General features: G+C 44.0%; 1 protein-coding gene across 3 annotated transcripts in view; it reads left to right on the top strand.

The window, feature by feature from the left end:
• Positions 1 to 855: 855 nt before the first annotated feature.
• Positions 856 to 23000, top strand: part of LOC149439214 (CD48 antigen-like) — a 34066-nt gene continuing 11921 nt past the window's right edge. For all 3 annotated transcript variants that reach the window (XM_089659277.1, XM_089659276.1, XM_089659278.1), the window contains exons 1-4: positions 856 to 965; positions 10817 to 11134; positions 17164 to 17433; positions 21687 to 21845. In XM_089659277.1, the coding sequence (XP_089515403.1) occupies positions 905 to 965; positions 10817 to 11134; positions 17164 to 17433; positions 21687 to 21845 (808 nt within the window). In that variant the 5' untranslated portion in view covers positions 856 to 904. The remainder of the gene's footprint in view (positions 966 to 10816; positions 11135 to 17163; positions 17434 to 21686; positions 21846 to 23000) is intronic.

The raw sequence follows: 23000 nt of genomic DNA, 5'->3' as shown, positions 1-23000 counted from the left end.
CATCCTCTTCTTCTTCTTCATGCTCTTCTTCCTCTTCTTCTTCATCCTCTTCTTCCTCTTTTTCTTCTTTTTGTCTTCCTCTTGCAGGTCACTGCTCATGCGCAGATTTTTTATCGGTAAAAAGATCGGCCGATTTGCCCATAATTGCCACGAAAATCGGCCGATCGGCAAAATTGGCCGATCTTTTTCCAACTTTACTGATAAAAAAAATCTGCCAAAATACCAAAAAACGGCCAACCTATTAACCCACTAATGATCCGAAAATCGGCCGATTTTATTTTCGGCTGAAATATCGGCCGATTTTCGACCCATCTATGGCCTGTATTAGTAGTTTTTCCTTAAATTGGGCTCACCAGCCAATCTAATTATCACAGGTGTCTGAGATTGTTTTCAGTGATCAAAAGAGCCCTGACACACAATGCCATCCATGAGTTACACTGAAAAACAAAATATTTAATCTTTGTGACACTTAAATAGAATTTGCATAGTAATTTGGAACAGGGTGTACAGGGGTAGCACTACATACTAAAAAATTGCGCATTATATTGTGTTTGCGTGCATCTAACTTTTGTGTATTTTTTGCAGAAAATATTATTTTAATATTTAAACTGTTGTGCTAACATCGTGTGACATACAAAAACTGCAACTACCACCATTTTATTCTTCGGGGCCTTTTTTTTTCAGAAAATAGATCATGTTTTCAGCTGTTTGGGTCATCTTCAGCCCTAAAATGTGCACTTTAACATGTATGCATAAATGACTCTGGCAGTGAAAGGGACAAGGCTCGTGTTCCTCCCTGTGGGCATGTTGAAGGCTTGGCTGTGACGTCAGATCAGGAAGGGATATAAGTGTCAGTGTCCCGGTATGGAGGCACCGTAGCTCTCATGTCGATCAGAAAAGCGCTATGGGAGGAATTCTTCGGCCGCTTTTTGCGACGTTGATATTGTTGTTAAACATCACGCCAGGTCCGTATGTTACTTACTACAGTACTTGTATGGGGTTTGTCTCGTGTGTTATGTAGGCCTTCACGGGGTCGGTTTAAACATTGCTGCAGGCCAGTGTGTTTACCTTCCACGGTACTTGGCTCGTGTGTTGTGTAGGCCTCGGCGGGGTCGTTTACAATTGTCAGATCATAAATGTTATTCTGATTGCTGGCTTAGCTTGGCAGCATGTGGGACGTTTACATTCTTTGTGTGTGTGCAATCCAGAGCAGCGCAATCACAGTTATCAGGCAGCTGCAAACAGAGGATTTTCCTGTTTATCTTCCTTTTTCATGCATTCTCAGCACTTTTGCTGTACGAGAGCACACAGCTCGAATATCATGAGGCCCGTAGTGGGCTAATACAGATTAAGGCCTCGTTTACATGTGCCGCGGTGTTTACTGCCTCTTTGAAAAAGCAATCTGCAATGGATCACTTTTCAGAGGCATTTGACTGGGGGCATCTCCTATATGCCTGTTTTACTTACTAAAAGCCTGCAGCACCACACAGTGACTACATTCTGTTGCGATGCGGTCCCATGTACACCTGCCAAAACATGACAGGTTGTAACATTTTTACCATTTTGGCATGGGGCATGGTGGTCAGGGAGTGGTAAAACCACGGATCAACCACCTGTGGTTACCGTCCCTCAGTTGTTTGAGGTCAACTATCCACAAATCCACCAATTACAGTTAACCATCAGCGATGGATTAAAGCGGACCTCTGTTTAATATCAATTTTTGACCATATGCACTGTAACACTAAGCCCTGGATCAGGGGTGGACTGACAACTCATGGGGCCCCCGGGCAATAGGGGATCATGGGGCCCCTGTGTCCTTGCCCAAACTCAAAACAGCCTATGAAAAAGGTACCAGGGGCATCTCATGGGGCCCCTTACCGACCACGGGCCCTTGGGCAGGGCCCAAGTTTCCAAATGGTCAGTCCGCTCCTGCCCTGGATCACACCGGTGCGACTTGTCATGCGATTTGAAGGTTTCAAATCGCATAACAAGTCACACCCTATTGTCGACAATGAAGCCGTTCAAATTTGAAAGTAGTTCCTGCATTATGTTTTGCTATTTGAGGTGCGACTTGCATAGACATTGGTGCATAAAGTCGCACAGATGTCTGCCAAGTCGCACTTGAAATTGTGTGTCTTCAAGTGAAGTCGCACGATTCACTGTAAACCAGGGCTAAGTTCACACTAGGAATCACACAGGGACGTGCAGTGCTTTTCTGTGCGATTCACATGCGGTTCAGTGCAGGGTGACATGAGCTCATTGTTTTTGAATGGGCTCAAATTGCACTGCAACCGGATCGCATGATACTATTGTGCCATGCGATCTGATGCAGGTAAATGCACTGTATTTGTGTCCTGTGTTTGGGGTGTCATTAAATGAACACCAACACCCACTGCAGAAGTCAACTGCTGTGCGTTTTGAATGGAGTGAAGGAATCACTAGTCAGTAAGGCTTGATTTAAATCATTCCCAAACTGCATTCTGGTGTGAACGGGGCCCGATGACGTTAATGGAACATGTGGCCGCTGCTGCATTATGTAATATTTTATTTTTATCCTCCCCCCAGGGGGAATATTTTGTTTTCATTTTTTGTTTACCTTAACCAGTTCCCACCCAGCCTATAATTATTATTATATTATTGTTATACAGTATTTATATCAGGGTGGATTTGATTTAAATCAAACTGATATAAATAACGATTTAAATCATGATTTAAATCACTAGCCAGTAAGGCTTGATTTAAATCATAGTTTCTACATAGACTAATTCTTGCTGGTATAACTTTAATATGCAAGTAGATGAAGATTTTTAGAATAACAACTTTTCATATTAGTTTTTTTATCCCCAGTTTAATATATTTGGACAACTTTTCTGTTGTACTTAGGAAGGAGAAAAATAATCATTACCTTAATAATAACAATATAAATAGATTTATTCAACTGAAACAATAACATTCCAGCATATGTGATTTGCTTATACATCCATGTTTGTTAACTAATTTGGCTAAACAAAATATATATATTTTAAGAAACTTAGACTGTCAGCCCCTTCCTCCTCACACTTAGTTTCACTTTCTTCTTGTGCAGATCTATTCCACTCCAAACAATCAGAAAAATATTGTTTCTATTCTATTCACTGAACTTCTTGAAACTTAGCACTGAAGGGGTTGATTCTGTATTCATAGGTTTGTAGACGTTAGGATTAAGGTCTTTTTCTTAACTCTGTTCATGTTATAACATTTTTGCTGTGAAGAAGAGGCCTGTGATCTCCGCTGAGTCAAATTCAGAACTGCAAAAGTAAACCAAACATCTGTGATAATATCTTGTAGGCAGAGAAACTGCCCAATAATCTTACAAAAACCTCTGGAAGAGCATGACATTGTGAATGGATTCATGGAATTTATTTACCAAAAAAATTAAACATATACAGCCTTATTCTACATAAATAAAAAACTAATCTTTATTTCATGATGGAATAACCTTTGGATGGTAATATATTTTCCTCAAAAAGCATTTTATTCAAAAAAATCCGATTTAAATAAAAAAAAAACGATTTAAATCAAAAACATCCGATTTCTTTGATTTTTTTTTAAAAATCATTGATTTTTATCCACCCTGATTTATATAGCGCCAACAGTTCGCTCAGCGCTGTACATTACAATGGGAGACAATACATGAGACAGTACAATGATAATACAATGCGATACACGAGGGGTACGAGGGCCCTGCTCCTTGGAGCTTACAATCTAGGAGGGAGGGGATAGTGGTACGGGAGGAAAAGCTATGGGGGATGGAGTGGTAGGAAGAGTGGAGGAGATCGGCAATTAGCAGAGGGCGGGGTAGGCTTCCCTGAAGAGGTGGGTTTTCAGGGTGCACCTAAAGGAGAGGAGAGTAGGTGATAGTCTGATGGATTGGGGTACGGAGTTCCAGAGGATGGGTGATGCCCTGGAGAAGTCCTGGAGGCAGACATGGGAGGAGGAGACCAGGGAACTAGTGAGAAGGAGGTCTTGTGAGGAGCGAAGAGTACGTTTTGGGTGGTATGTGGATATTAGGTCAGTAATGTAGTTTGGGGCAGAAGAGTTATGGACAGCTTTGTACGTCAGTGTTAGCATTTTGAATTTGATCTATTGGGCAATCGGAAGCCAGTGGAGGGATTGGCAGAGGGGGGTGGCGGAAACGGAGCGGTTGGTAAGGTGGATGAGTCTGGCCGCCGTATTCAGGATTGACTGAAGCGGGGATAGCCTGTGATGAGGCAGGCCAGTGAGGACGGAGTTGCACTAATCGAGTCGTGATATGATGAGGGAGTGGATGAATTGCTTAGTAGTTTCTGGGGTTAGGAATGGGCGCATTTTGGAGATGATAATTGACGGCCGAGCTGTATTTTCATTGATCTAGGTGGGTGTCATATCACGTCCTCTCGGATTGTGTCTCGCTGTGGCGCGATCTGTCACTAACGGTGTCCATCAGATGATGGATTTGTGTACCTGCCTGTTGTCAGCACCATATGACCTCTGTGATCAATAAATTGTAAACAACGGATTGCTTCTTTCATGCCATTCATTGTATACAATTGTGTTGCTAGCTGTGATTGGTCACAGTGATCACATGGTACAGACAGGGCTAATCACAGCCCTTCTGTATCATGTGATTAACTGTGGCCAACCACAGCTAATCACAACAAAACAAACTGAATTAATCTATTGCATTCAGTAAAATGCTTGCTTATAGCAATGAAATCTATTGCTATAAGCAATCATAATGTGTAAAAAAAAATATTAATCACTTCCACAGAGTAGTACAATGTTACTTTGGTAACATTAAATTACTCTGGTCACAGTATGTTATAAAAAAATTTAAAAAAAGGTAATAAAAAAATGAAAAATTAATATCTCTTTTCTGGTGACAGTATGTAAAAAAATTGTGAAAATTATGAAAAAAAATTACAACTTCAAAAAACTTGCCATTCCTCTTACTAAATACTTCAGACTGCCTGTTTTCCAAAAAGGGGTCTTTTGGAGGGTATTTGTACTGTCCTGACATTTTTGGGCCTCGAGAAATGAGATGGGAAGTCAGAACATCAGCACTGATCGATTTTCAGATATATACCATAGTTCGTGGACTCTATAACTTTCCTACAGACTAGAATAATATCCATTGAAAAATGTAGCAGAATACATTTTGGCCTAAATTAATGAAAAAAGATTATTTGCAAAATTCTATAGCAGAAACTAAAAAAAGTGTTTTTTTTTTTTTCAAAATTTTCGGTCTTTTTTCATATATTTAGCACAAAGTAAAAAAAACCTGCGGTGACTAAATACCACCAAAAGAAAGCTCTAGTTGTGTGAATAAAATTTAAAAATTTAGATTGGGTACAGTGAAATGAATACACCACTGCTGCTGGCCCCAAACCTCCTCTTCTCCTCTCCCCAGCCAGCGCTTCTAGCTCCTCCTCTCTGTCCAGTGCACCTATGGGGGCACTTGTGTTTACCCGCTTGATTTCAGTGTAAATAGAGGCAATGCTATCAGCTCAAACAGAAAGTTCAGAGCTCACTGGATTTCCAGTTGGTGTTCTGAAATCAGAAACCCTGGTGGTTCCTAAACTCTTCAGGACAACTAGCACCAGGCCACTGCCCCCGAGATTACCCTACTAGGAGATAGCAGGTGGGGTATGATGCAAAGTTAGGAGACCAGAGTATAGTAGGGATCAAGCAGAGGTCTTGGCAGGTGGCAAATAGAGAGAAATCAGATAGCCCGGTTGGCAACAAAAGTGCGATAGACTAGGCTGGAGACAGGAAAGTAGTCAATTCAGGCATAGGTCTTGGCAGTCAGCAAACAAAAGGGCACTTAGGCAGTCAAAGCTGAAAATAAAGAAGGCAAAAGATGAGGTAGAAGACCAGGGAATTGTCAGGTAATCTAGGTCAGCAACTATTGAAGCTTGTAGGCAGGTGCAGTCTACATTCTGCACTGTAGGGAGCAGGTGCGGACTGACAACTCATGGGGCCCCCGGGCAATAGGGGATCATGGATCATGTCCAAACTCAAAAAAGCCTGTGAAAAAGGTACCAGGGGCATCTCACCGGGCCCCCTACTGACCCCGGGCCCTCGGGCAGTGCTCAAGTTTCCAAATGGTCAGTCCGCCCTTGGTAGGGAGCATTCGACCATAGCAGCAGTGAAGCTGGGGAGGAATTTAAGAGAAACTGAGTTTCTCTATGGTTTCCTTGGTCACCTTGGTCACCTGGAGCAGCAATCTGGTTGGGTGAGCTGGACCCTCTTGGCTATCTTGGGTCAGCAAAGTCTTTTTAAGTCCCTGACCCTGGGTTTTAGCTCTCTTTATGCAAGTCTCTAATGTAGGGACAGGTCACCAATCTGTCAGGGACAGCACTAGTGGTAGGGAAAGGTTATGGTGGAGTAGCGAAAGAACAGGGACTATGTCTACCTTCTCCGGAAACTCCCTAATTGAGTTGAACCGGCCAGGCCGCACTCCACACCTCGTGTCAACCATTGTCACCAGTTTGGAATACACACACTGCTGCCTCTGCAGTGAACTATCCTAAGTGCCTCGGTTGGGAGGGCCTCCCCGCCACACCTGTTCATACTGCTTTAATATTTCTGCAATACACTGTTTTGGCAACTTGGGACTCCATGTGCTTCCTTCCTGCCCAGGGGCGGACTGACCATTTGGAAACTCGGGCACTGCCCGAGGGCCCGGGGTCAGTAGGGGGCCCCATGAGATGCCCCTGGTACCTTTTTCATAGGCTTTTTTGAGTTTGGGCAAGGACATGGGCCCCATGAGTTGTCAGTCCGCCCCTGTTCCTGCCACACCTCACTGCACCTACCCAACAAGCTCTTGCTCAAAGGTAGCTAGTTTGAGGACCAAACACCCGCCTCTTCAAGGGCTGCAGCTTAAATACCCCTTTGGTCAGCAAACAAACCCAACCTTGTTTCACAGAATTCTGAAAGTCATGGAAGAGATTGTGCGAGCACTGGCAGGGATTCCACAAATACTATTGGAAACACTGGCAGGCATTCAGTGAGTACAGTAGCAAATGAAGTTTTGGCAGGGATTTTGTGAGTGCCATTAAACGTCTTGGTAGACATTCAGCAAGTACTGAGAGGAATTCCAGGAAGTCCTGGCAGGTTTTCTGGAAGTGTCGAAACAGAAAGTCCTTGGTGGATTCTTTTAACCCTAGTTGTTTTTTATTTGAACCACTTCAAGTCCCGATACTTTTACCCGCTTCCTGTCCAGGCCAAACTTCAGCTTTCAGCGCTGTCACACTTTGAATAACAATTGTGCGGTCATGCAACACTGTACCCATATGAATTTTTTAGGATTTTTTTTGAGACAGATAAAACTTTGTTTTGGTGGTATTTATTCACCGCTGGGATTTTTATTTTCTTTGCTATATAAATGAAAAAGTCCAAAAATTTAGAAAAAGCATTTTTTCTTATAAAATTTTGCAAATAATCTTTCTTCATAAATCTTGGCTAAAAATGTATTCAGCTATCGTTTTAGTAAAAAAAATAACCCAAATTAGTTTATAACCAAAAATTATAATTTTTCTAAAATGTTTTACATTTTTATTTTTATTTTTTATATTATTATTTATGGTTTTTTTTAACCTACTGTCACCCTAGTGACCCATAGTGACACTGTACTACTTGTGGGCGGTGATGAAGATTTTATTTTTTTACACTGATTGCTTTTACACCCATAAAGGTTGTAAAAGCAATCATTTCTCCTTCTCTCTGGCTGTCAGCTTGTCACATGGTACAAGGCTGTTGTGAATATCCCTGTACCATGTGATCTCTGTGATCATTCACAGATTTCACACGTAGTAAGCAATGATGTCAGAAGTGACATCTTGCTTACTACTATTCATGTGATCACTGATTGGCCAATCAGTGATCACATGATCGGGACCTCACACAGAGGTCCCGTACAGCGATCAGTGTTCTGCTGTGTCCTCGAGACACAGCAGGCACCGTATCGTGGTGCCACGCTCTCCCAAGGAGCATGCACGGGTTAAAATGGCGGGCGCCATTTATGAACGGCAACCCGCCCCTGCACTGCTCCCGTCCAGCCGTTTATATACATGGTCAGGACGGGAAATGAGATTTCCTGGGCCTGAACACTATCTCAGTTATTGATCTGGAATGAGTAACTAGCAAGTGAAGTTGGAGGAACATCACAACTCCTCAACCTACTTGATCTGAGCTAATAAGTCAGAGAGTAAAGCATAACAGCCAGGCAGCTAGCATTTTCCTAAGACAAGTTTGGTGCTGGAAGCCTCTCAGTACAAGTTCCCTTTATCTACCCACATGCCAACCTCAAAGAGATTCTAAGACTTTCTTATTAGTTTCTGCTCCTAAAAAAGCTAGACCTGGTTATGCCTGGGCTGATAAAGATTTAATGGGTCACTCCACCCAAAAATATTTAACTGTTTGGCAGATTCTGGAGAGCTAAACCACCTGACAATTTCTTACTATGTTTTGTAACCTGCCTCCATCACTTGTATTCCCACCATAAATCTGGCACCATCTCCTTCTCCTGATTTTCACTTTCCATATATCCTCCTTTTAGGCCCAGGCAAATTGGCCTGTGTCATGATTTGGAAATTTAGTTCCGACACTGTAAATGCATTCTAGCCATCACATTGCTACATTGTTACACATCATTCTAATCTCTTTAGTCCCTTTGCTTCCAGAGACGTTTTAGTATTTTATTTTTTTTTGCATACATGTATAAAAAAATCATCTTAGGCCTGAAAATTACTTAAAGTATAATTGATCCTTAACTGCTTCCGCGGCACCCTATAGCAGAAATACTGCTACAGTGTGGCATGGGCGCTCAAAATCATGTATATATATGTGATTTTGCAGTTCCGGGTAGGGGGCGCGTGAGCCCCTACTGTCACCGCCATTAGCGGCCTCTGCTGTCAATCACCGGATCCTTGCCGGTGATTAATCGCCGGCACCCGGTGATCGCCGAGTATCTCCGACGGGGGAAAGACCTGTTTATAAACAGATCTCTCCCGTCAGCTCCTGCACGCTGCTTTGTATGGCTCTGCATAGCAGAGCCATACAAAGCAGTGTGCTTGCACTGAAGCACACACACAGCCCCCATAGTGAATTAGCACACTGTTAACCCTTTGATCACTCCAGATGTTAACCTCTTCCTGCCCAGTGCCATTAGTACAGTGTCAATGCTTTTTATTAGTACTGATCACTGTATTGGTGTCACTGGGTGCAAGGTCTGGAGGAGGATCAGAGGAGGGCTGGAGTCTACTGAATGCTGAGACCAGAAGAGGCGGAGTTGAGGGGTGCTGGGGCTATACACAGAGGCGCAAGATCAGAAATGCAAAAAAGAAAGAAGAAATGGCGCAGGGCATACATGACTAGGCCCAGAGTGGGGAAGGAAGAACAGAAAGGGTTAAGGCAGATTCAAGGGGTTTGTTTTTGATAGTGGGGGTATTTGGTTGGTGGAAGGTTGAGAGTAGGTGGGGTTTCCTGCACCTTAGGGTGGGGGGTTTCAGTGAGGGGGCGTCAGTTTGAGCTGGATGTCAGGAGTGAGAGCTTCCCTCCGGCCCTCCCTGTTTTTGGTGAGTATTGGGTCCCTCCAGGTAAAGGGGAGTTATGTTGGTTCAGGGGCGGTTGTTGGTCTTTGGAGGCAGTTCTTATCTTGGAAGGTAAAAACAATGGTGTGGGACCCATCCGTGGTATGGGGTGCCCGGGGACATTCCCAGTTAACCAAGGTTTAACTAGAAGGTGGTGGTGCTGCACTGCGGACGGTATGGTTGTCTCCGAGCTGGTTGGTTGCGGCTGGAGGCCTAGTGTATATGGTTGTCCACAGGTGCATTTCGGATTGTTTGGGTGGTGCCTTCGAAGACCAACAACAATTCTTTGGGTTCCTGTTATAAGGAATGGTTGGTGTATTTAAATTTGTGTTGTTAATAAAAGGCCATGTTGGCCATTTACTCCAAAATTGGTGTCATGTTTTTTGTAAGTATAATTGGTTAAGGGGAAAGGGGGGTTGGTACGGAACGGTCCTGGTGGTAATGGGGAGTGGACAAGCCTATCTCTGGTGCAATAGTCATGTAGGAGTTCTGTCCTCCTCTCCGCTGCTGACTGCTCAGACAAAGGTGGGAGTGGAGACAAGGGGGGTGCCGCAGCTGCAGGAGAGGAGTGAGGGCCTTGTGTTTGACATTTGTAGTGTAGAATGAACTGTGAATAATGAGCCTAGAATTCTTCTTCTCAGTCAGGCATTCACGGCAATATCTAAAATATGTAGCTCAAGCAATACTTTATGTGGGAACCCCAGAAGTGTGTGATGACTTTCATATCTGTTTGTGTGTGTGTGTGGGGGGGGGGGGGGGGTCTAAACACTTTGAGGGGATTTAAGTGCTTAGGTGTAACAATTTTTTTTTTAATACTTTTTTCACGAAACTTTATTTTTATTGCATATCTCATGTGATCTTATTATGGTGTCATAGATTCCCTTTAATGAGACACCAGGGCCTATCAGATAAGAGAACAGATGTTTGCTGGTTTCCCTCCCTCAACCGGCATCCACCATACTGGTCCTGGGTGGGACAGCGAAGCCTGGAAAACATAACTACCAGGGATTTGTAGAACTTTACAGCTGCCCAACCACTTCCACCTGACAGATGACAGTGGGCTGTCAGATGTACACACATATCCATCTGTCTCTGTCAGTGAAAGGGTTAAATGTGTATATAAAAATAACAATGAAAAAAATGCTAAAAAGTCTTCTTAACCTCAGTGTGATGGACTGAAGTCAAATTCTTCTTTGTTCCTTTAGGTGAAAATGATCCTTATGAAGTGACAGGTGTTATCGGTAAGAATACTGATCTGGTATTCAAACAGAATTTTCAAGATGGTATTAAAGAGGTGGACTGGAAATTTAATAATGGATTTAAAAGTTTCAAAGTAGCAACGTTCAAGGACAATAAGTTTGAGATTGAACTTCCCCAATTTCAAAACGTCCTGGAAATGCTTAAAGATGGGATGGGATTACATATTAAAGATTTGACATTTAACATGAGTGGGACCTACATTGCCAAGATTACTCTTGAAGACGATACAGTATATACGGAGTCATTCATCCTCAGTCTCTATGGTAAGCGTTCAAACTTTTAACTTAGAAAATTATGTTTCATGTTGATATGGAGAAGGCTGATGAAAAAGTTTATCCAGATCTTGGAACCAGACCGACCAAGTAGATGTGGGAACATGGGATAATGATGGCTTTTCTCAGAACAGAAGGTGTGTCAGGACACATCATAAATATCATCCCACAAATTAGTTTTGTTAAAAAAAAAAAAAAAAAATAGTAGAACATTGATTCAAGGATTTATCTGAATGAACAGGATCAATTATTCCTTTTACTGCCTCTGACATATGTTATACAGTATATCTGTAGCAGTTGGGGTTTTTACACACACTCTTGACTGTCAGCTTTTTGATGAAAGCGATTGGGTGGTTGTACAGCCACCCAATCACTTTCACTGACCACAGAAGTCTTCTACCCCTCCATGCTTCCCAGGGTCTGTTGTTCTATCTCAGCGGTTCTCAACCTGGGGGTCGCGACCCCTTTGGGGGTCGAACGACCATTTCCCAGGGGTCGCCTAAGACCATCGGAAAACACATATTTCCGATGGTCTTAGGAACCGAGACACCGCTGCTGTCTCCGGCGATGTGTGGGCGGGATGACACGCTGCTCCTGTCACCTCCGGGATCGCTCAGCAGCTCCGCCTCCTCGCCGCTGATTGGCCACCGGAACTGTAGCTCAGGAGAGGCACACAGGCGGCCAATCACCGGCGAGGAGGTGGAGCTTGGAGAGGAGGAGCCGAGCGGCAGCGCGCGGAGATCGAAGAAGACCGAGGGAGCTGCCGGAGCGAGTGAAGAGGAGAGCGGCCAGAGAAGGAAGACAGCTGACAGGTAAGTGAGAGAGCGAGCCCAGGCTGGAGCAGGGGTCAGCAAGGTAAGTATCATTGGTGTCAGTGGGAGGAATAGTGCCCCATCATTGGTGTCACTAATACCAACGATGGGGCACTATTTCTCCCCCCACTGACACCAACGATGGGGCACTATTCCTCCCCCCACTGACACCTACGATGGGGCACTATTCCTCCCCCAACTGACACCAACGATGGGGCACTATTCCTCCCCCCACTGACACCAACGATGTGGCACTATTCCTCCCCCCACTGACACCAACGATGGGGCACTATTCCTCCCCCCACTGACACCAACGATGGGGCAGTATTCCTCCCCCCACTGACACCAACGATGGGGCAGTATTCCTCCCCCCACTGACACCAACGATGGGGCACTATTCCTCCCCCCACTGACACCAACGATGGGGCACTATTCCTCCCCCCACTGACACCAACGATGGGGCACTATTCCTCCCCCCACTGACACCAACGATGGGGCACTATTCCTCCCCCCACTGACACCAACGATGGGGCACTATTTCCCCCCCCCTGACCCCAATGATGGGGCACTATTCTCCCCTCCACCACACTGACATCAATGATGGGGCACTATTCCTCCCACTGACACCAATGATGGGGCACTATTCCTCCCACTGACACCAATGATGGGGCACTACTCCCCCCACTGACACCAATGATGGGGCACTATTCCTCCCACTGACACCAATGATGTGGCACTATTCCTCCCACTGACACCAGTGATGGAGCACTACTCCTCCCACTGACACCAGTGATGGGGCACTACTCCCCCCACTGACACCAGTGATGGAGCACTACTCCCCCCACTGACACCAATGATGGGGCACTACTCCCCCCACTGACACCAATGATGGGGCACTACTCCCCCCACTGACACCAATGATGGGGCACTATTCCTCCCACTGACACCAATGATGGGGCACTATTCCTCCCACTGACTCCAACGATGGGGCACTATTCCTCCCACTGACACCAACGATGGGGCACTATTCCTCCCACTGACACCAACGATGGGGCACTATTCCTCCCACTGACACCAACGATGGGGCACTATTCCTCCCACTGACACCAACGATGGGGCACTATTCCTCCCACTGACACCAACGATGGGGCACTATTCCTCCCACTGACACCAACGATGGGGCACTATTCCTCCCACTGACACCAACGATGGGGCACTATTCCTCCCACTGACACCAACGATGGGGCACTATTCCTCCCACTGACACCAACGATGGGGCACTATTCCTCCCACTGACACCAACGATGGGGCACTATTCCTCCCACTGACACCAGTGATGGGGCACTATTCCTCCCACTGACACCAGTGATGGGGCACTATTCATCCCACTGACACCAGTGATGGGGCACTATTCCTCCCACTGACACCAGTGATGGGGCACTATTCCTCCCACTGACACCAGTGATGGGGCACTATTCCTCCCACTGATACCAACGATGGGGCACTATGCATCCCACTGACATCAGTGATGGGGCACTATTCCTCCCACTGACACCAGTGATGGGGCACTATTCCTCCCACTGACACCAGTGATGGGGCACTATTCCTCCCACTGATACCAACGATGGGGCACTATTCCTCCCACTGACACCAATGATGGGGCACTATTCCTCCCACTGACATCAATGATGGGGCACTATTCCTCCCACTGACACCAATGATGGGGCACTATTCCTCCCACTGATACCAATGATGGGGCACTATTCCTCCCACTGATACCAATGATGGGGCACTATTCCTCCCACTGATACCAACAATGAGGCACTATTCCTTCCACTGACACCAATGACATGGCACTACTCCTCCCACTGCAAAATTACAGTTATGAAGTAGCAATGAAAATAATTTTATGGTTGGGGGTCACCACAACATGAGGAACTGTATTAAGGGGTCGCGGCATTAGAAAGGTTGAGAACCACTGTTCTATCTGTGTACGAGGGACCCGCAATGGGCTCAAATTGCACTGCAACCGGACCGCATGATACTATTGTGCCATGCGATCTGATGCAGGTAAATGCACTGTATTTGTGTCCTGTGTTTGGGGTGTCATTAAATTACCACCAACACCCACTGCAGAACTCAACTAATGGGATGAAAGAAATAGGCATGGAACATGGCATTCTGGTGTGAATGGGGCCAATGATGTTTGTGGAACATGTGGCCTCTGCTGCATTATGTAATATTTTATTTTCAGCCTCCCCTCGCCCCCACAGTACAGTCAGTGCCACATATCCTACGCTGAAAATTACAGTTCTGGATGAAATTTGCTGCATATAGCAAGTCAATTGCTCTGCAGTTCATCCATTCCAAAAACGTCTTGCATTCTCTTCAATTCATGCAAGGTGTCCTGTGATTGGAGGGGTAAGTGAACGCCAAAATCACCCCTCTTCCATTCGCAGAACAACTTATATTCATTCAAAGGAATGCAGGATGTTTTTGGAATGGATGTACTGCAGAATGAGCAACCTGCTATGATCAATGTGCTCCACCCAGAACTGTAAGTTTAAGTGCAAAATGTTCAGCCCTCACTGTACTATACAGGGGGAATTTTTTGTTTTAATTTTTTGTTTACCTTAACTAGTTCCCACCCAGCCTATAATAGATTGACGGCCGAGTTGTACTTTCATTGATCCGTGTGGGCGTCATATCACGTCCTCTCGGATTGTGCCTCGCTGCAGCGCGATCTGTCACTAACGGTGTCCATCAGATGATGGTTTTGTCTAGCTGCTCGTTGTCAGCACCATATGACCTCTGTGATCAATCAATTGTAAACAACGGATGGCTTCTTTCATGCCATTCATTGTATAAAATTGTGTTGCTAGCTGTGATTGGTCACAGTGATCACATGGTACAGACAGGGCTAATCACAGGCTTTCTGTATCATGTGATTAGCTGTGGCTGGCCACAACAAAACAAACTGAATGAATCGATTTCATTCAGTAAAATGCTTGCTTATAGTAATATAAGCTATAAGCAATCATAATGTGTAAACAAAAATATTGATCACTTCCCCAGAGTAGTACAATGTTACTTTGGTAACATTATATTACTCTGGTCCCAGTATGTTATAAAAAAAAATTGTAAAAAAAAGGTAATAAAAAAATGAAAAATTAATCTCTTTTCTGGTGACACTATGTTATTTCCACTCGCCAAATGCGAGTAGGTGAGTGGAAATTTTGAGGCCTGTCAACATCTTATGTGAATACTCCAAGAAGCCCCTTAAGGAACTATGTGCAATGGTAAACAATACAATCCAGCTGAATAGTGACACACTACAATACACCTCCCCCGAGTGAAAATATAAACAATGTGTACAAATAGCAAAATCATAAACCAAGGATGTACTCCACAAATATCAATTAGATAGATTGATTTGACTTGATCCTCTCTTAATTTCTCCACACGAACCATGCAGGGTAAATTAAAAAAGGCAACCTTTCCTAGTGTTATACCGTATTTTTATTGGAACAAAACCTTTAAAATTTATACTTAAAAAATATGTGGGGCTCCCAGTCTTGACCCCCTGGTGTTGTTCCCTAGGCCCCCCCCCCTTTTCTTTCTTTTTTTTTATTTTCCCTTTTCTTCTTCGCTCTTTCTCCTCCCCCTTCCCTCATACTCCTCCTCCCTTCCCCTCTCCCCATCCTCCTCCCCCACTTTCCCACCCCTCTCCTACCCCTTCCCCCTCTTTCTGCCCCTACCCCTCTCCTAGTCTCCTCCTGTATGGGAACCTTCCCCACTCCCCCACTCCCCCCATCCTTCCTATTCCCCTACTCTTTTCTACCCTCTTTCCTCTCCTACAAGTCACACCATCATTAGCACTCTCCAATACACACTCTCCTAAGTTTCCACAGAATGGTACTGATAGATACACATACCCTTTGACTTGGTAAATAGCTACTAGAAATTTCAACCTGCAACCCCCTCCTATGTAGACTTATCTGGTTTTGTACCATGCCCCATCTCCTATTGATCCTCCAACGACTTCAGGATATTACGTTCCCAGACCAGACAGACATTTTTGCCCCATGGAGAGCCCTCCACCAAAACTGCGGTTTGGAACAACCCTTCCTCTACTTTGGATGTATTCCCTTGCAGTCTGTATTTCCTCTTCACAGTATGCACTGATTGTGGGTTTCGGACTATTTGTACTGCCTAATAGTATGTGCCTTTCTGTATGCCTTGATCATTGTGATCTACATGATATCCCTTTATGCTGTACTTTTAACTTGTATTGTTTCCTTGTTCCTACTAAAACGTTATGGAAAAAAAAAATATGTGGGGTCTTGCAAGCTACTATGGTGCCAAAAAGTATTATACTAGCCAATAAAGTGCTGTGAAATAATATAACAATTAAATTGTAACAGTAGATCACCTACACGTCACACATACCCATATTAATGTGTTATAACAAAATCAGAAATAAAATGATAGTGTCGCTCAAGGTTGGTAACATTTCACCTCCATAGATACAGTGGAGTGAGTGTAGGAATCCTAAGACTGAATGAGTTACAGGTTAAAAAAAAAAAGGGGAAAAAAGCTTAAAAAGAAAAACAATGCAAAAGAAAAGGGCTGCCAATCTACAATGTACTAAATTTGTATTTTTGGATTTAGATGTGCTTTGAGCTGGTACGTCTTAAACGCAGGAATAAAGCTATACATTCCTTTTATGATAAGCTAAAGAAACAATTGAGTACTGACGTGATACTTTTTTTTATTTGCACTAACATACATATTTGAGGACAAGCTTTCGGGGTATGTCCTCTTCTTCAAGGTCCAGGCCATCATCTCCTGGCCCACTCCCCAGACCAAGAAGCAGGTCATGTCCTTCCTGGGGACGGCAGGGTACTATCGGAAGTTTGTTCCTAACTATAGTACTACTGCTTGGACCTTGAAGAAGGGGACATACCCCGAAAGCTTGTCCTCAAAAGTGTATGTTAGTGCAAATAAAAAAAAAGTATCACGTCAGTACTCAATTTGTTCGCAAATGCACTAATATGGCTACAATCACCTCAAGCATGATAAGCTACACAGACTCTTGAATGTAGATTAGTGACCATGTTTCCTTTGCTGGCATCAAAGGTTTTCTGGATAATTTCACATTGTGTCCTGGAATTGCTCTTTCACAAATAGTTTTCTTTCTATTTGCAGAACCTGTTCCTGCTCCATCTATAAGGATTGTCTATGAAAATAGTACCAGTGACAGATGTAAGGTTGTTGTCCACTGTGATGTCCCAGGAAGAGCAACATCTGTGTCCTATACCTGGATATACAGTTACAACAGCTCTGATCCCAAGATCTCTAATAGTAACCCAATCCAGATGCTATTGCAGCCGGAATCTTCAGAAGTCACATGTATAGTACACAACCCTGCTCAGTCAAAGAATGTCTCTGTTACATTAAAACCATGTCAACAAAACGGTGAGATTTGATTGCACTAATGACCGGATTGGTGCAATTGTATTTTACTTGTGCAAGGGTCTCTTCAGACACATACCACAGGCAGAAGGGTACATGGGAGACTATAACTTCACCAGGATAACTGGACTTTAAGCACTTGCCCTCCAGAGGATTTACCCTCCTTCCTGACCAGGCCATTTTTTGCGTTACGGCACTCTGTTCCTTTAACCGACAATTGAGCGGTCATGCAATGCTGCACCCAAATGGAATTTATGGCCTTTTTTCCCACAAATAGAGCTTTCTTTCAGTGGCATTTGATCGCCTGTGTGTTTTTTATTTTTTGCGCTATAAACAAATAAAAAAGTTTGAGAAAAAAAAATATTTTTAACTTTTTGCTATTAAACATGTCCAATAAAAAAAAAAAAAAATCAAATTTCATCATAAATTTAGGGAAAATGTATTCTGCTACATGTTTTTGCTAAAAAAAAAATCCCAATACATGTGAATTAAATACGTGAATACGTGTTATAGTGTTTACAAACAGTGGTATATATACTGGAATTTTTTTTTTTACTAGTAATGGCGGCGATCAGCGACTTATAGCGGGACTGCGACGGGCATTCTGTCACTGGGGGGAACTTACTTGGTGTCACTGACATCCCTAGTGACACCAATACAGTGATCAGTGCTAATAAAAAGCAGTGATGCTGTAATAATGGTACCCGGGCAGGAAGGGGTTAACACCTGGGGCGATCAAAGGGAACTGTGTGCTGTGAGTGTTTTACTATGGGGGCTGTGTCTGTGCTTTCCACTGTAAGCACATACAAAGAAGTGTGCTGGAGCTGACAGGGAGAGAACTGTATTATTTACATACAGGTCTCTCCCCTGTCAGTATTACTCGGCGATCACTGGGTGCCGGTGAGTAATCACCCAGACCCGATGATTTACAGCTGTTGGCACAGGCAGGGCAGCGCGCGCCCCCTACCCTGAAATACAAAATCACATGTGTGTATATATATATATATATATATATATATATATATACACACACGATTTTGCGCAGCCCTGCACCCTGTAGCAGTACTTCTACTATAGGGCGACAGGAAGCGGTTAACAAAGACATGTAGCAGAATACATTTTGGCCTAAATTTATTAAGAAATTAGATTTTTTTTTGTATATTTTGTATGTTTTATAACAAAATATACATTCTTTTTATTTTTCTCTTTCATATATACAGTATATTTAAATACCACCAAAATAAAGCTCTATTTGTGTGAAAAAAAAATAATATAAATTTAACCTAACTGTTGCATGACTGAGCGATTACCAGTTAAAGTACCACAGTGCTAAATAACCTGGTCATGAAGGGTGTAAAACCTTCCAATGGTCAAGTGGTTAAACGTTCCTAATGGAGTAACAATGTAAGGCTGCATTCACACCTGAGCTATTTTCTGCTCAAAGCTTGTAGCTCTAAAACACTCAAAAAGCCAAATCCTGTTCATTTCAATTGACCTTGTTCACATATGAGTGATCTTTTGCCTGAACCAAAATGCCTGTCACTCAAAAAAGTACATAAGCTTCTTTTTTTTGGAATAGTAGAAGAAGGTGCACCCAATGTTCAAAAAAATGCACTTTTGATGGTAGATTAGGAGGCATTTATTGAGAGTAACGACAAGTACATCCAAGCCAACAAGTTTCGGGGGAAAAGACTCTCCCTGCTTCAGGGCTGTTGCTGCACGCTATTAAATAGGAAAAATGACCACGTTGGTTATATATTTTCCAGATTTCAGAGTGTCCTTCCCCTGTGCTATTTGGTTGCACTGTGCCTACACGGGTGTGTTTAGAGAGCTGCAGCCTGGGGGCTGCCATGCAGCACAACATCCACACCTCCAATGGCTCTGGTGAAGACTGAGTGGCTCCTTAGATCCTGCGACTCTGACACACCACCATTTATGTGCGGTCACACTGCTCCTGCACCTGCGTGGATCGGTACCCAAACACATCAGTGTAGTTGTTTTACACTGGCCCACTAGATCTTGTGCTTCAGTCCCAGGTAGTCTTACCCCCTGATCGTGACAGTTTGCTCGAACCATGGCTGACAAATCCTCATCACCTGCGGATTTCAAAGAGCACCTTCTTCAAAGGCTCAGTGCTCAAGAATTTAGTCAAATTCTATTTACCATCTCCAGACCCTAACTACTCATTTGGAGCAACTCCAAGCTTTGCTTCCAGCATCCACAGACTTACCTTAGCCTGTCCATGTGCCAATCCGCTCCGGTGGTGACTGCCATGTTTCATCCTCCAGCTCCTCCACAATCTCCTGAAGATCCTGAGGCTTGCCGTGGGTTTGTTGATGCAACATTCATTTCGCATTACAGCCGCCAGCACCTCTGGCCAAGGTTGCATATGTGATTTCTTTCTTTTCTGGAGTTTTGGCATGGGCCTTTCTGCTGTGGGAGAGGGTTGATCCAGTAACCAGTGATATCACAGCATTCTTTGTTCTCTTTAAAAAGATTTTTGATGAGTCAGGTTGTGCATCCTTTGCTGCAGTTGCATTTCTTCACCTTGTTCAAGGTAACTTCACTGTTGGACAGTACACCATTTAGCTCCATACCCTAGCAGCTGAACTTCCTGGAACAATGAAACACTTACGGCGGCCATCTGGCAAGGTTTGGCAGAATGTATTAAAGATGAGTAGGTGGTTGACATATTCCTACCATCCTGAAAAATCGAATTTCTTTGGTCGTCCACATAGGCACCTTCTTCCAAGATCACTCCCAGGAAAGGGCTCAGCAGCGCAAATTCCCGGCTCCTCATCTGGCCCAAACCTTCCAACACCCCTTTGTACCTCCCTCCTCTCAAGAAGAGTTTATGCAATTGGGCCATTCACGCCTTATCCATTGAGGAAAGGAACCATCGTTGGACTCTGGGACTGTGCATCTACTGTGGAAAAAAGGAACATTTCTTGGAACAGTGCCCAAAGCGGCCTTTCAGGAGGGTATGCTAGACCGTAACTCTTATCCCTCAAGTACATGCCCAACAATTACTGTTCAGTTGAACTTTTCCTCCTCCACTGTCTAAGTGGAGGCATTCATTGGCTCTGGTGCAGTGGACATTTTTGTCTCTGCATTTCTGGTAAAGGAATTTGCGTGGACCCATGGAACACCCTCCTCATATTCTTCGAGTTTCGGACATTGATGGAACCATTCTTGCATTGGGTCCCATTTGTTCCTGCACCACCCCCATCAAGATGTCGGTGGAAGTGCTTCACCGGGAATTCATCTCCTTTTTGGTGTTACCACTGGCCACTTCTAAGTTCACCCTGGGTCTTCCTTGGTGTCAACAACAGTCCCCAGTAATCAACTGGTCAGGTCCTTATTTGTTGTCCTGGGGGCCCACCTGTCACACCAGATGTCTAGGCAAGGTGGTTCCTGTCAAGACCTTTCCACTAACATCCATTGAGGTTTCTTCCCTGGTGCCAACGCATTACTCAGAATTTTTGGATGCGCTTTCCAAAAGCAAGGTGGATCAACTTCCTCCCCACAGACCCTACAATTGTTCCATAAACCTAGTCCCTAATTCCAGAGTCCCCAGGGGTCGAGTATAACCTCTGAGTCTCCCCAAGACCAAAGCCATGTCTGCGTACATTGTCATAAATCTTCAAAAAAATATTTATCTGGACATCCTCCTCTCCCTCCTGAGCAGAGTTCTTCTTAATCAAGAAAAAATACAGTTCCCTTCATCCATGTATCAACTACTGAGGATTAAATGCCATTATGGTTGAAAACCATTATCCGCTGCTACTTATTACTGAGTTGTTTGATTGCAAGTTTTCACGAAACTCAATTTAAGAGGAGCATACATCCTAATTCGTATCAAAGAAGGAGGCATTCAGCAGCTGCAGGAGGAACATGCAGAGATATGTTCCTCTATATGCAGCTGCTCCTCCTACATGCATACCTACAGGGTTCACAATTGCAACCTGGCCCTATGCTGCAGGGGGCCCGTGCACCTCCCCTGTATGCCAGGATAGGAGGAGCAGCTGCAGAGGAACCGATCTCTCCATGTTCCTCCTGCAGCAGCTGAATGCCTCTGGCAGGGAGAAGAGGAGAAGCAGGCATTCAGAGGTTGCAGGAAGCCCTGATCCATATACATTTTTTTTTATTATTTTCATGCACACAATTAGCAATGTAAGTAACCACTGTGATAGCTGTATGCTGAACTAAACATACTTTATTTACCAATATAAATTATAGTCTCTCTATTTGTTTAGTTACAGAAACTCATCCAAATCGGCATCACTGGCCTGTAGTCGGTTCGATAGTGGCTGTCTTATTGCTGAGTGTTGCAAGTATTAGAAAATGTTGTAAAAAAGAAGAAGAACTTAAATGCAGCGTTCAGGAAACAGATCATTATGTACAACCAGAAAAGTGTAAGTACATTAGGCCAACTTACTTGTTAAAAGGTTCATCCTGGTTAAAATTGCTATGACAGTTATGTCTAAATGAGCTATTCGCTGGCTCTGTGTCCTGGAACTACAGTCAGTGGTTTTCTGCTCCTTTTCACCATTGATTAATAGCATGACCCTCAGCTGCCTTCCTAGTCTAAACTACATTTGGAAACATCCAGCAGAGATAAATGTCTTCTACTGGTTGTGAAGAGGTGAGAGGAATTGGGGGATGCAGGAGTATTGCCTATGCTCTGTACAATGACTGCTCCGTACAGTCTGCTGTAGATTGTTCCATCACTAGGACATGAGATATGCATGATGCAGCCCCACTATTGTGCATGTTTTTGGTGCCATCAATAAAAGACTTTTTTCACTGACCCACTATTATTATTAGTCTGAGGTTAATCAGCCAAAGCTACACATGACATTGTTATAATTATATTCAAGGAATTTTTTCAGCAGGAAATTGGGAGAATGCAGTTCCAGCATGTAATGGCAAAGGGTGCTGGGGTGTGTTGGGGGATCTATTGATGCTGGGGGAGTCCATTGTGTTTTATTCAGGCTGCTTGGATGAATATATTGGGTTATGTTGCAGGAGGATCTGTTGTTGCCTGGGGGGTATCTACTTTTAGGGGGAGTCCATTGTTGGGGGGGGGAGTCTATTGCTGCTGGCTGCAGTCTAATTTATGACTTTTCTTGTTATCAATACCAATTTCATACAAATTACAAATTGGTACTTGGTATTCTCTACAAGGGTTGGTACTTGGAGGTGGGTAAGGGGTGGAACCAAAGAGTGGTGCTCAGAGCTGGGTAAAGGGTGGATACAAGGGTTGACTCAAAAGCATAGGGTTCCTGCACCTATTTATCTGAGAATGGGGGGGTGGGAGTCTATTGCTGCTGTCTGCAGTCTATTTTATGGCTTTTCTTGTTATCAATACCAGCAATTGGTATTGTTATCAATACCAATTTCATACAAATTACAAAATGGTACTTGGTTCTGTATTCTCTATAAGGGTTGGTACTTGGAGGTGGGTAAGGGGTGAATCCAAAGAGTGGTGCTCAGAGCTGGGTAAGGGGTGGATACAAGGGTTGACTCAAAAGCGTAGAGTTCCTGCACCTATTTATCTGAGAATGGGG

The sequence above is a fragment of the Staurois parvus genome, unplaced genomic scaffold, assembly GCF_062004578.1.
Source record: "Staurois parvus isolate SC_StPar_1 unplaced genomic scaffold, SC_StPar_1.0 ptg001146l, whole genome shotgun sequence".
NCBI lineage: Eukaryota > Metazoa > Chordata > Amphibia > Anura > Ranidae > Staurois > Staurois parvus.
This window is presented reverse-complemented; position numbering and strand designations above follow the sequence as displayed.